Source organism: Heliconius melpomene, chromosome 17 (assembly GCF_056956725.1).
Source record: "Heliconius melpomene rosina isolate 202511_hmr_F chromosome 17, ASM5695672v1, whole genome shotgun sequence".
Taxonomy (NCBI): domain Eukaryota; kingdom Metazoa; phylum Arthropoda; class Insecta; order Lepidoptera; family Nymphalidae; genus Heliconius; species Heliconius melpomene.
The window spans coordinates 12,381,641-12,395,227 of record NC_140405.1 but is presented as its reverse complement, the minus strand read 5'-3'; the positions used below and the strand labels follow the sequence as shown (position 1 = coordinate 12,395,227).

The 13,587-nt window shown below is 32.1% G+C and overlaps 1 protein-coding gene across 3 annotated transcripts; it reads left to right on the top strand.

The window, feature by feature from the left end:
* Positions 1 to 290: 290 nt before the first annotated feature.
* LOC146530336 (uncharacterized) lies at positions 291 to 13,316 on the top strand. 3 transcript variants are annotated; one of them, XM_085200808.1, is made up of 14 exons: positions 291 to 517; positions 1,127 to 1,285; positions 1,550 to 1,751; positions 2,767 to 2,884; positions 3,220 to 3,341; positions 3,442 to 5,523; positions 5,840 to 6,538; positions 9,200 to 9,406; positions 10,048 to 10,190; positions 10,478 to 10,619; positions 10,756 to 10,947; positions 11,322 to 11,524; positions 12,142 to 12,297; positions 12,925 to 13,316. In XM_085200808.1, the coding sequence occupies exons 2-14, from the start codon at positions 1,239 to 1,241 to the stop codon at positions 12,968 to 12,970; spliced, it is 4,359 nt and encodes a 1,452-aa protein (XP_085056934.1). In that variant the 5' UTR covers positions 291 to 517; positions 1,127 to 1,238; the 3' UTR covers positions 12,971 to 13,316. The 3 variants fall into 3 exon arrangements, with proteins under 3 accessions (XP_085056934.1, XP_085056935.1, XP_085056936.1); XM_085200809.1 differs by having other exon boundaries at positions 295 to 403; XM_085200810.1 differs by having other exon boundaries at positions 330 to 413.
* The last annotated feature ends 271 nt before the right edge of the window (positions 13,317 to 13,587 follow it).

The window sequence follows — 13,587 nt, the reverse complement described above, 5'->3', positions numbered from 1 at the left end:
GGAACCTGGGTACCAGCTCGTTGCTAGAGCCAAGAAATTATAATATTAAATATTTTATTTCCTCGAGTGGTAATCGAACCTGTCACATTTACAGTTACACGCTTGTGCCCCTGCGCCACGACGGTTTTCTTATTTGTCTCAATTATTTCATCAATATAAATATTCCTGTATTGAAACCCATAACCGCTATGAAGACATTACGACTGCGTCATAAAGCAGTCAACATTATTATCACCAATCAATAGTTATCATTGTTTTTATCATTTTCCGATAAAAGGTATGAAATATCAGTATTTTCGCGATTTTCCTCTGAGCCGTTTGTTTTTTTATCAAAATTTGAGTTTTTTTAAAACTAGTTTTGGTATAAGTGTTTTTTTTTTAAAGCAGCTTCACTCGTTCTCCGGTAAAGCGGGGTCGGTAGAGGAAACCTATTGTTAAAACACTCAGATCCCCACGCAACGGCCAACTAATGAGACGTGTTGAGTATCGGAACACAACGCCGCAGCACACAGTGAAGGTGTTTAAATAGAGATTATTTTAAAAATGCATACATATTGACATTTCGTTAAATTTTGAAATAAAATTTCTATAATATAAAAAAATAACGTGGACTATTGTTTTATATAGCAGTGCGAATAGTTTACTTGTTTTTCAATGAGTTTTTCTTCGTAACTACTAGGTACAGACCATCGTTTTGATGTTCGAGCATAGGGCGATGCCCACTAAGTAGTTTTAAATATTCTATTTGTTTATAACCCTTGTTTATATATATATTCTTTGCATAAGTGGTGGTATCGTGAACACGGTGGTCATGGGTTTGATTCCCACTCGGAGGACATTCCAATGAATGATTTATATTTCTCCGCTCTGGTAATGTCTCGAGATGTAGGCGGAACGGAGTGTTTTAACACTGAGTTTCCTCCGGCTATCCTGTCGTATACGGGATACAGAGTGAAGTTAACTAAAAATTACATAACCTTAATATTTTTTTATCTGTAAATATATCGAAAACCAAAATTATGGCTAAAAAATAATTCTACCACTTTCATAATTCCAAAAAATCTAAACATCAATTCTAGTTCTCCTTCCTAACTAAATCTTACTTTTATTTTCCTTTAAAACAAAGACAAGAGTGACCAATCACAAAACGGGCACCCATCCACACACGACTTAGATAAACGTTACTTATCAAGTGCATATTAGATGATAGCTTATCGCTGGAGTTAACACCTAATTATATGGCAGATATTGGACACAGTGTACTATTGAAATTTTTCCTCGATACGTAAGTATTATTAATAGATATTTATTAGCATTTAATTGTCAATTTTTTAATAGAAACTCTTGAGGCCGTCGATAACCATTTGGGGGACAGAATTTATCACATGGAATTAATGATCCATCTAGATTTCAGATAGAAATGAAGACTTCAGAAACTTAGGTGTTTCCTTTTTGATAGAATAACTTTAGAGTTTACATGCCGATCATAAAAAAATTGAAATTTTCAAAAATTAGTTTTTAGTTTAAATCCGTTAATTACATATTCCAGATCAAATATGTCCGAATCCAAACAAGAAATAGAATCAAACGTACCAAAGAATCAAGAACTAAGAGGTGACCTAAATGATGTAGAAAGAGGTGACGAAGAAGGTGCTGTATATTCTCCAGTATTAACTGTAACCAAAGAAGAAACCACTTTGACCAAAGAAGATTTGAAAGTCCAAAAAGTGGTCGTTTCTGAGAATGTCTCGGTAAGATTTCAACATTTGTTTAAAAAGCAGACAATGCCGGGTAAAACTGTTGTGTCACAAGTTCAAGTCTTCGAATATGGGTACAAGAAATGATTTGGAATAAATGATTTATCTTTTGGATTATATATAGTTTTCTTTTTACCATGTTATTATGAAGAAAGAATATGAGAATATGAAGAATAAACGATTTTCAATAACTCCATTCGCAAGGGTAAAACAAAAATAACAAAGCTTATCAGAAAATATGAAAAAAAAGTGTATTGTTTGTTTGTAAAGTTAACAGTTATGGGTTCGATTCCCACTCGGGGAAAGGAATTATTTTTCCTCGTTCTCGTAACAAAATATTACACCGCGTTGAGTTTCACCACTCATCACGCACTGTTTCTATATTTAGACGGCACGCAGTGAACGGATTCGAGACTAGGTTCCCTCTCACTTACCTTGCTGTATGCTTTAATAAAAAATTATAAATGGAAAATTTGATATATGTTCACAAATAACTTTAATAGTATGTCATAATTGTCATCATCAGTCTTATCTCATTAATAACATCGATAAACAATTTTAAATAGGAAATAACATAATATTAGCGATAATCTGATTTAAAAATAAGGCCATTATGTCGCAGTGGAACAGTTTGTGACTGAAAACGCAATGATTATGGGTTCAATTCTCACTCAGGAGTGATTCATATGTTTTGTTTTAGTCAACAACGCCATGTCTCGAATTGTCCTGGGTCACACCAAACTCCTTGCTATTTTCATATATATTTCACACGGGTAAATCCGCAAGAGAAAACTAGTTCATATAAAATTTTATAAGAATTACCGGTAATTGTTTGAGCACATTGAGAGTATCATAGAATTGTCATTTTTTTCATAAGGATCACTGTCTTAATACTGTCTCCCTGGTATGCGGGTAAAAGCTTAAAAGTCTCATAATTGCCTAAAACCTATTGATAGCATTCAAGAGTATATATATATATATATATATATATTTTATTATTTTATTTTAGGATAGAATAGTCATAAAGACAGCAGAATCTAAGGACATTACCACTGATGGCGATGGTAGTAAAGTAGTTGTATCTGTAACCAAAGAGGAGGCGATTTACTTAAGTGGTAGCGAAAAAGGTAATAATTGATATTTTATACAACAAAACAAGTTTGAGGGCCTCTGACATAAAAATAATTCATTCCATTGAGTGACAATCGAACCCATAACCATCAAGCATACAGTCAAACACTGGGCTGTATTCAGCATATATCAGAGGCAGAGGGAACCTAGGGTTGAAAGTTGAAACACTCCGTTCCCCACTTTCCGCCGAATTACTCCGAGTGGGGATCGAACCCACAACTGTCGCCTTACAGTCATATTCTTGTGCCCTTGCGCCACGACGGCTTCAGCCAGCCAGCTTGTATTATAAAATAACATATAAAATGTTAGTGGTATTTATTTCATTTTGAAGGTGAAAATGATGATATAAATAACAATTCCAAGCAAACCAGGATACCAAAGCTTAATTTCAAGCAAGCCGTTGACAGAATTAAAAGAGAACAACGATCTACACATGAGAAAGCTGTTCACGAGGTTAGTAGAAATTTAATTTTATTTTCTTATTAGTAGTAGGATATAGGAGTAAGGATTAAGTTGAAGACAAGAAATAATAAAATCTATTTAAATTTTTCAGCCAATCCTTGGTATCAAAGTGAGATCTTCAATACCAAGACTTAAAGAAGCTAAACAAAACACACAGAAGATAGAACAGAATGGAGATGGAAAGAATAAAGATTCTCAGAAACTAGACGATGAATTTGACAAAATATATGAAGAAATTAAAGATAATGCCACCGATGTTAGCATTCCAACACCAGAAAGCTTAAGAGACGCTGAGATAGTCGACTCTATATTTGAAGAAATAATTCATGCGTATGATGATAACGTTGAAACATTGAGACAAGAATCTAGTTCAGAAAAAGTTAAAAGTAAAATACCGTTACTAAAACGTAAGAGTGAACAAGATATATTAGTACCGAGTATCAGACGAGGCTCTCTCAAGAAACGTAATTCTATTGATGATTCTAAAATACCTACGCAATCAAAATCAATTAATGTAAAAGATTTGGAATTTACGAAGGTTAAAAACAGAAAAATATCTGAAAGTAATGCAATAAATAAATCTGAATCTATAACAGACAAAAAAATAGAATCACTTGAAACTAGCTCAGTGTATAAAACTATCAAGCATCAGAAAAGCATTGAAACTGAACATACTAATATTTCCTCTAGAGAAGTAATTGCAATAAAATCAGAAAACAAATCTGAAACACCAAAGTGTAAAATTCCTATAAAATCCCATATGAGGGATAAAGTAGAGTCAAAACTGAGCTCAGCATCTTTAAATAAACTATCAAGTCAGAAAGTTAGTACTGGTGAAACAGGTGTAGAAGTTGAAAAAAATAACATGTCACAAAATTCAACCAGAGAATTGTCAACTGATGAACTAAAAAGTACTGCAAATGCGCACATTATGCATATTGATGAGGAAAAGTTAACAAATAAACAAACTATACAAATAAAAGAAGAAAACGAGTTATCAGCCACTACAGCAAGCGAAATTACTATTAATGTTACTATTAATTCAAACAGTTCAAGTTTACTTACTTCTACTGAAACTAAAGAAGTGAGTCAAAATATAAATACTCTAACAAGTGAAAAGAGTATTTCAATAGTAAGTTCTGAATCAAAAAGCATCTTATCACAATCTGAAAAATTACCAACCTCAAATGTAAATCTTATCAGTAAACATTCTGATGAAAGTAATAGCGTGAAAATACGAGAATCGACTAAAGATGAAACAAAAGTAACTGAAATTTCATCGACTGATGGACAAGTTCAAAATAGCGTAATAACCAAAGGAATCGAAACTTTGACCAGTCTTGAATATGATAATACTTCAACTGATTTAAAATCTAAAGTTTCAAATAAGGGAAGTTTAAATGAAGATCAAAGAAAAGTACAAAATGCATCTAATGTTTTTGAAAATAATAAAAATGATCTTACAGTCAATAATAAAGATTTTAATAAAGAAGAAAGTAAAGAAAAGAATATTGATTCTAATATGAAAGTAGGCGAAAGTGAATTAGTTATATCTAATGAGAGCCAAATCAAATTTGCTTTTGATGAGAAGGAATCAGCTGAACTTAATACTGTACAGAGAATTCAATCTATTGAAACTATTAGCACTTCTATAATTGATATTAGTGAAGAAAATAATAACTGGAGTAAAATTGAAAATAGAGAAACTATCGAAAAGACAACCAGAGATGACAAAAATCAGATTGAACATATAAACCGACACGGAGCTATAGAAATAAATAAAAATGAAAACTTACCAATTAATAATACTAAAATAGAAAATAAAGAATCAAATATAGTTCAAAAAGAAATAATTATAGAAAGAATAAAAGAAAGTAAAAATTCTATAAAAGAAAATAGTATCACTAAGAATACTGAAATAATTGACATAAATAATGATAGTAAGAAGCCTCATCTAGAAACAGATAATGCAACAGTGAATGTTAGTAGTAAGTCTTCAATTTCATCTCAAATTAAAAATATTAATGATTTAGAGGAGGAAGATATAATTATTTTGAAAGGTAAAGTAAACAGAATTATCAGTCGATTAGACTCAAGGGAAGTTAAAATAGAGAAAACAGAAGATGATATACCAAGAAATGTGTCAGTTATTTCTAAAGTAGCTATTTTTGAGGTAAGGTTTTTAATTTTGATATAAAATTTCAAAATTCTAAAACATAGTTTTCTTTCCTTTTTTTTATTTTCCAAAATTATTTAAGACGATTTATCATTCCCGTTTCTCTATCCATATTAGAAAATTGAATTAAAAACCATCGTGAGACAAATATTTTCTACTTACATTATCATGGTTTCAATTTTACTATAATTAATGGAAAAGATATTAATAAAAAACAATCTTAATATACTACACTAATGTTAATATAATACACTATTTTTTTATTATATTTCATTTAAATATTGAGTTAAAACACATGTTTTTACATTTACAGAGAAATGAACCAGAAAAGCTTGAAAAAGATACATATGACCAAAATATACAAAATGACAATACAAAACCTATAATAGTTGATGAAATTCTAAAATTGAATAAAAATGTCAATATCAAAGAACGTGAAATATTTAATGATATTAAAAAGGGCGAAAATTCATTTGATTATTACTCCGTATATAATAGAGTACACTCCTCTGTTCTACAAAGATTAAAAAGTATAGAAACTAAATCAAACATTAATTTTAATGATGAAGTCAAAAAAGAAGACATGAAAATAAGTAAAATAGAAGTGAAAACAACAAAAATAAATGAAGAAGATGAAACAGAAAAATTACAAGAATCGAAATTAGAAGATAAATTAATAAAATCAGAAGCTGTACTTGTAGAAGATAAAATTCATGAAGTGTTTAAAGAAAAATCATTTAATACCTATAATAGAACAAAATCATTAGCTGAATTACATTTTAATGAAATAAATAGTAATAACGAAAACGTTTTCGATATTAAATTTAAGAAGTTTAATGAAGAAAGGAGAGCTAAGTCGCTGGCGGAGCTAGATTTAGGAGATGTAGTGAAAGGGAGAGTTAGACAAATGGTGATGAGAATGAATTCAATAGAGAAGGAAAGTAAAGAAAGGAGAGTTTATGAAAGGAGTCGGTCGAGAGGAACGATATTATCAAGAGCTGCTGTGTTTGAGGTGAATATTTGCATTGAACCTGCTACTACTACTTGTTACTCCAAAATCGACACAGCCACAAAGATCCCTTACAAAAATAGTGTGTATTTTTGTAGATTCATTTAGAAAACGTTTTCTGAATAAATATTTTGCTTTTATAAATGTGGCTTAACACTTTAAAAATGTAAAAAATATTCCCACATGCTTTTTGCCCATTGCCGAGACATTTGCGGAACTTAACGCCGCGCTTCGTTTTGCCAGACGTAGAATATAAAATATTTTTTACATATAAGAACTGGAGCCTTAATCTACACCCATCGCTTAAACAATGACAGTGTCGTGTAAAATAAAAAATTTTTAGAAGAATAATTCTATTCAATTATTAAGAACAGAAAATTAAGGTTGTTTGAACAATAGCTGTCTGAAATATTAATTACGTCATTAATTTGATGACGCCATATAATATATTAAATCCAAATTATTATTATTAATTGAGGCCGTCGTGCAATGATAAAGTGCTTGACTGTAGACGCGAGGGTTGTGGGTTCAGTTCCCACTCGTTGTGATAATAAAACATATGGTGGACCCGACACTATCCAGACTGTTCAAAGGGCAAAACGGGACCATATTACTAAGATTCCGCTGTCCGTTCGTCTGTCACCAAGCCGTATCTCATGAATCATGATAATTAGCTAAAATTTTCACAGATAATTATTAAATATTTCTGTAAAAACAGAATAAAATAAATATTAAAGAGGGTTTCCATATAACAAATGTGATTTTTTGCTCGTATTTATAGATAATGGTACGGACTCGCACTTGGCCGTTTGTTTTAACAACATATTATTGAAAGAAATTTCTACGAATATGGAGAACAAAATAACTTATCAATAACTATTCTGTTAAATATAGACATATATTTCTAATTACTTGATATCTTTATGAAAGGGCGGCGCTAATTTCCGTCACTCAAAATACAAGTAACTTAAAATAAGACTTCTTAGAAATCTTGACGCGTGACATGTTGAATGGCGGAACTCAACGCCGTGCTTTGCTTCGTTACCAGAGCGAACAAAATAATCATATTAAACATTTAATTCCCTCGAGTGGAAATCGAACCCGCAACCGTCACCTTTACAGTCGCACGAATTAACCTGAATGAATATCTAGTATTAACCTGAATACATTTTAATTGATAGATCTATTGTTATCATTACTCATCTCCCGCATTTTACGAAGAAACCTATATAGTGTAGTCGCAGGATTGTTTTTAACTTTAAACGCAAAGGTAGTGGATTTATTTCGCACTCGGGTAAATGATTCATAAGTAAACATAAAACACCCTTTAATGTCGCCGCCCCTGCTGTTTCCCGCAAATAGCAGGTTAAGCAGACGGAACCTAATGTTAAAACACCTCTTTCAAATTTTCGAAGCATTGTATGAAGAGTGGCGGAGCTCAAGTCGTGAAAAACTATTATTGAATTGTAAAAATATTATTTGGAATAAAAAAATTATAATTATAGGTTAATATATTATTAGTAAACATTTTTGTTAATTTTTACTGAAATCCATAAAATCAAAAATCGTTTTTTATAATAGTAACCCTATTTAAACTTTTAAGCATCTATCATTCAACGCAAAGTAATTTCTACCCGCAGATTTATATTTTTTCTCGTAAATTTAAATTAAACTAAAGTACCCACATTTATGTTCAAAGTGATGTACTTGGTGGACGTGATTAACAATTTTTTAGTGCAATTATTGTCGAAAATGAAGATTATTATACTATTTATTGTGTATTTTCTGTTTGTGAGTATATTTTTTATGTTATTCCATTTTTTGTGTACCTTTTTCATATTTTTCGTGTAAAATATTACGTGGAATTTTTTCACACAGTTTTATTAACCTTTTCTTCTATAAATTAGGTTTATTCTTTCATAAACTGTGTAAAATGATGACATCATTTTTAATATCATTAACTATTACGTAAAAATACGTGTTTAATTAAGCGGAAGTATATAGTATAGTATTTAAGTTCCATTGAAGGAGTGCTCATACTTTTTATATACCTACCTATCTATTTTTGCTTTGATTTTGTAAAAAGTATGGAATAAAAGTAAATAATAACTAATAAAATTGCATCTATATGTTTTTTCAATTAAATAATGGACTATATAAAAGGAATATATATTCTTTTCCCGTTGCCGTAGGTATTTCTGGAAACTCTTTCTTAGTGCTCCCGTTCACTTCTAATTCAATTGTTGTCTGTCAGAAGAGTTTTATTTTAATATTCAGATTATTTTGTGAATATTTCTTTATTTCCATTCATTATGGGTAAAGAAAATCTAGTGATCACTTTGTTCTCCATAAAGTACTGCCCCTATGTGTTACATTGACTTTCTATAGAATAACGGCTTCAGTAATATAATTCGTTTTCAATTTAACATACCCTCATGTTCCAAAAAAATCGCCTCAAATTTATTACAACGGCGTTACAAATATATTTTTTATGTAACGATTTACAAGTAGGTAATTATAGTTAGTATAGAACTAGTGACCCGCCTGCGGCTTCGCCCGCTCGACCTACACAAATAGATAGAAAAGAAATATTCTAATAACTTCACAGCGGCCAAAACTGGCCGTAATAATGTACTTTAAGCAAAATATTTACTTTTTTTACAGAAAAAAATCGTCCCTATAAAAACAGAAGAAAATGTGACCAAGAATGAGAACACCTCAATCATCCCGACGATCAGTGAAGAAGAATTAAAGAATAGAATAGAAGAATTGAGTTTAGCAAAAACTAAATATGGCAAATGGGAGGATATGCCCAATATTGAGTTACGTGATGGGTCCACTATGCCCGTGATAGCTGTTGGTACAGCCTTGGTATGTTTTCTTTTTTTTTAGCTTCTTTTTCTGTATCCTGCACATAATAATGAGGGAACTTAGGAACCTAGTCCTAAGATACTCCGTTTCCCATTAAGAAACTTCCGTGTTCCATGTTAGTTTCTCTTCATGTATTCATTATAAACTATGGACATATAAAAAACTATCGAATTACAAAGTAAACATACAATTAGAAAAACGCCAATGATAATTTTTAAATGGCTGGACATATTTTCTTGAATTATGATTAAAATTTTTACTTTTTTCCTTTGTTTGTATTGTATTTTCTCACTTTTTTCCAAATTATACAACTGTAGGTCCACGGGAAATACCCTGTAAATTTTGATCACGCGGCGAACTTCATACATAAAGAAGTAAACACGATGCATAAATGCTCGTATCTTTTGTCTGCGTCGTCGCTGTCGACTTAAAACTTTTACTTTTTTTCTGTGCTCTAAGGGACCGTAGACCTATAGCTAATTGATATTAATTTCATCTGATACCTGAACGCGGCCTTAATGATCCATTAGGGTCCCAGTTTTTCTTTTGAGGTACAGAATCCTGAAATTGGTTTAAATTTCTGCTCCAAATAAGTATAAATCAATCATCGGCGACGGTCACTAAAAAAATTTTTTTTTTAGCTCGATCCTAAACTCATCAAATACATAGTGTCAGCAGCGATCGACCTTGGATACAGAGCTATCGACACCGCCTTCATATATGGGAATGAGAAAGAGATAGGAGAAGCTATCAGAAGTAAGATAGAAGATGGCACCGTCAAGAGGTAAGTTAAGTGTAGAATGTTTACACTTTTACAGATCCTGACATATACAGCGCTTATAGTGGCACTCGATTCCCACTTGAGAGAATATTTTCATTTCTTCGCTCTGGCGACGAGGGAAATAATATATTTTAAACATAAAATTTATTACTATAGTTGCCTATACATTTAGTAGTTTTGCGTCAAAGTGCAACAAACAGCCATCCTCACAAACATTTGTAATGTTACTAGGACTAGTGTGATTATATGCCCTAAAATTTTTTTGTAAAACTTAAACAAAATCTATCCAGAGAGGATCTCTTCATCATATCCAAGCTCTGGAGTACGTTCCACCGCCGTGACCTGGTGGAGACGGCGTGCCGGAACTCTCTACAGAACATGGGGTTAGAGTACTTCGACCTTTTTATGATACACAACCCTATGTCCTTTAGGGTGAGTTTTAGATATTTAATTAAATAGTAGACATAAAATATATTATTTCCACTAGTGATAAGTGACTAGTGACGAACAAACGTCGCTTTTATATTTAGTGAAAAACTAAAAACTAATTAAACAATTTAAAATTCAGGAGGGACCGAATCCTATACCAAAAATCGCCAACGTACTCCAATACTCGCAACATGACTACTTGGAAGCTTGGTACGGCATGGAGACGGTTGCTGCCAAGGGCTTGGCGAAACGGATAGGTTTTAGCAACTTCAATTCCGCCCAAGTTGACAGGATCATGGATAAAGCGAAGTTCAAGCCAGTAGTTAATCAGGTAAAAAAAAAAAATCACGCGGTACCCCTGCACAGCAGGGTAGGCAGAGGGATCCTAATCGATCCCCTGTTAATACACTCCGTTAATAACAAACCGCCTGAATTTCTAAAAATTTTCCTTAGTAAAGCGAGGATATCAAAATAATTGATTCCACTGAATTTCATTTGAACCCACAACCGTCACGTTTACTGAATAAATTAGGACTCCTGGATATTTACAAAGTATTATTCCACACTCAGAATCGGAAAATACTTAATAAAATAAAAAATAATAAAACTTTTTCTAAGAAGCGCGAATTCAAATCTCGCGGCGTAGAAGTTTTATACATTTACTAATAAAGGATCTAAGATATAATTTTTTCCAAAAAAAAACAGGTGGAATGCCATCCTTACCTGAACCAGCACAATTTAGAGGACTTCTGCGCCAATCGCAACATAAAACTGAGCTGCTACAGTGTCCTTGGATCTAAGGGAACTCCTCTAGAACTGAAAAGTGGAAATTTCTCGGTGATCGATGACCCATTGGTACAGGTGATGGCTGCAGGTTTAGGAGTCACTCCAGCACAATTGCTTATTGCGTGAGTATAGCATTTAATTTTGTACCTCGTAGTTGAATATTGATTTTAACACCATTTTTTTATAGATAATAAAAACAAATTAGATCTAATAATGTTCTTTATTTATCTGTATGTATACCACAGAAGCCCAGTGAACAAGTAAATTGACAGAGTAATCTAATTGAACCTTAGTGCGTGTAGAGAGACATTACCCGCGTGACAGTTTTTTAGAAACACTGACCTTGACCTTGGCCTTCGATTGTAAAATCCGATTCAATAATGTCGGAACCGAGTCGGAATCGGAGATGTTATATTAATCGGAAGTTCCGACCTATCGGGCCTGAAGGCGAAGTTTTGTAACATCCCTACTTATGATCAATATACCTACTGAGATCGACTAAACTCCTCCTTACACAAAACAAATAAGTAAATAAAAAAACAGGCACAAAAAATGCACGAACAATCAAAGTCTGTTGTATAAAAAATAAACAACATCTTGGAGTAGACCATGGATTCTTGCAAAATGAGTTGACTGTATCTTGCCATCTGGAGTGGTAGATTTAAGACTTCAAGTTATAAGGACTAGGTGGTAGAAAGTATATTTCTAATTACTATAGTTCTTATATAACCTTCCACAGCTACCAGCTCTTCCATAATCGCAACGTAGTGGTCAAGTCTTCCACCGGCGCCCACTTGTGGGACAACCTGCAGGCGCTGAACGTGACGTTAGACCAAACCCAAGTATCAGCTTTGGACGCTCTCAATAAGAATAAACGCACTTTTACCTTTAAGGGGTAATTTTTTTCCTTACTTTTTATAATATTTTGAACTAACGAGATGGTAGCAATGTAGTGTATGCAGAAATAACATAATATTAAGGCATTAAGTTTTGATTTTATTTTTCTTTCTATAAATATTAACAATTGTTTTTGTTAGTTTCACGCTGCATCCCGCACATAGCAGGATAGACAGAAGGAAACTGGGAACTTAGGGTTAAGAACCTGTTCTTATTAAGATACTTCTATTCTCCACTTCCCGCTGAATACTAGACATTGCGTGCTGAATGGCGAAACTCAACGCCGCGCTTTTCCTCGGTATCACAGACTAAAATGGCCGTCCTATTTTAAATTGGACAAATACATGCATGTATTATACATACATGTATTATAAAGCGTTTGTTTGGTTGAACGCGCTTATCTCAGAAACTACTGGTTAGAATTGAACTTTATTTCTGTGTTGTGGTCTAGTAGGGAAACTATATGCGCTATTACATCACGTATCGGTACCGATGTTTTCTCGGTCTGGTAAATAAAAGAAATTGAGATCACTCAAGTTAAAGTTACTATAAATAATATTGAATCTGAAAGATGAAAAAAATCTGTTACTTTTAAAAGTTTTTTAACAAAATTGTTTTTTTTTAGAATGGGTGACACTCACAAGAACTATCCCTTCAAAAATGCGTTTTAAATATGACGCACGAGATGGCCGCTTCGCGCCTTTTTAAATGTCAATTTGACATATCTTTTTTTTTACTTATTATTAGCCTAAGGTGTACTTTTTTATTGCTACTTAATATTGGTTGTATTTTATTGCTAAGGTTACTTTATTTTTTTAATAAAAAATAAGCGACAATTTTTTTATAATATGATTTTTATGTGATTATGTCAAATGTGTACTTTTTTGAATATTTTTTATTTTTTACATGAATTTGTAGTATTTTGTGTTTTTGTGACTTTTTTATGACTTTTAATGGTTTTTGTGTTTTTCGTGTGTTTTTCATATAAATAATAAAATAAATGACATTTTAATAGTATTAGTTGTTTTGTTTACTATTTCATAAACGCTATTCCTATTTGAAATTTTGTCTACGCTTATTTATCGTCAGCTTAGAGTGTAAAGCGGCTAAATCCGTTTTCTGTCGTTATGCAATCGTACATGTTTATAGACCTTTATTTTATTTCATATATTGGAGAATACAAATGAACATTCGAAATTGTAAAACCCTTCGGATAATATACGTATACTGATTTCGCCTGTTAGCAGATTTACACTGTCAGCCGGACAATATTTAAAAGTAACTGCCA

Bases quoted from the DNA above. Each gene is read 5' to 3' on its own strand.
- LOC146530336 (XM_085200808.1), top strand. From the start codon at position 1,239: ATGGCAGATATTGGACACAGTGTACTATTGAAATTTTTCCTCGATAC. The intron at 9,407-10,047 runs GTATGTTTTCTT...TTTTTTTTTTAG, and splicing joins TAGCTGTTGGTACAGCCTTG to CTCGATCCTAAACTCATCAA. The intron at 10,191-10,477 runs GTAAGTTAAGTG...AAATCTATCCAG, and splicing joins GAAGATGGCACCGTCAAGAG to AGAGGATCTCTTCATCATAT.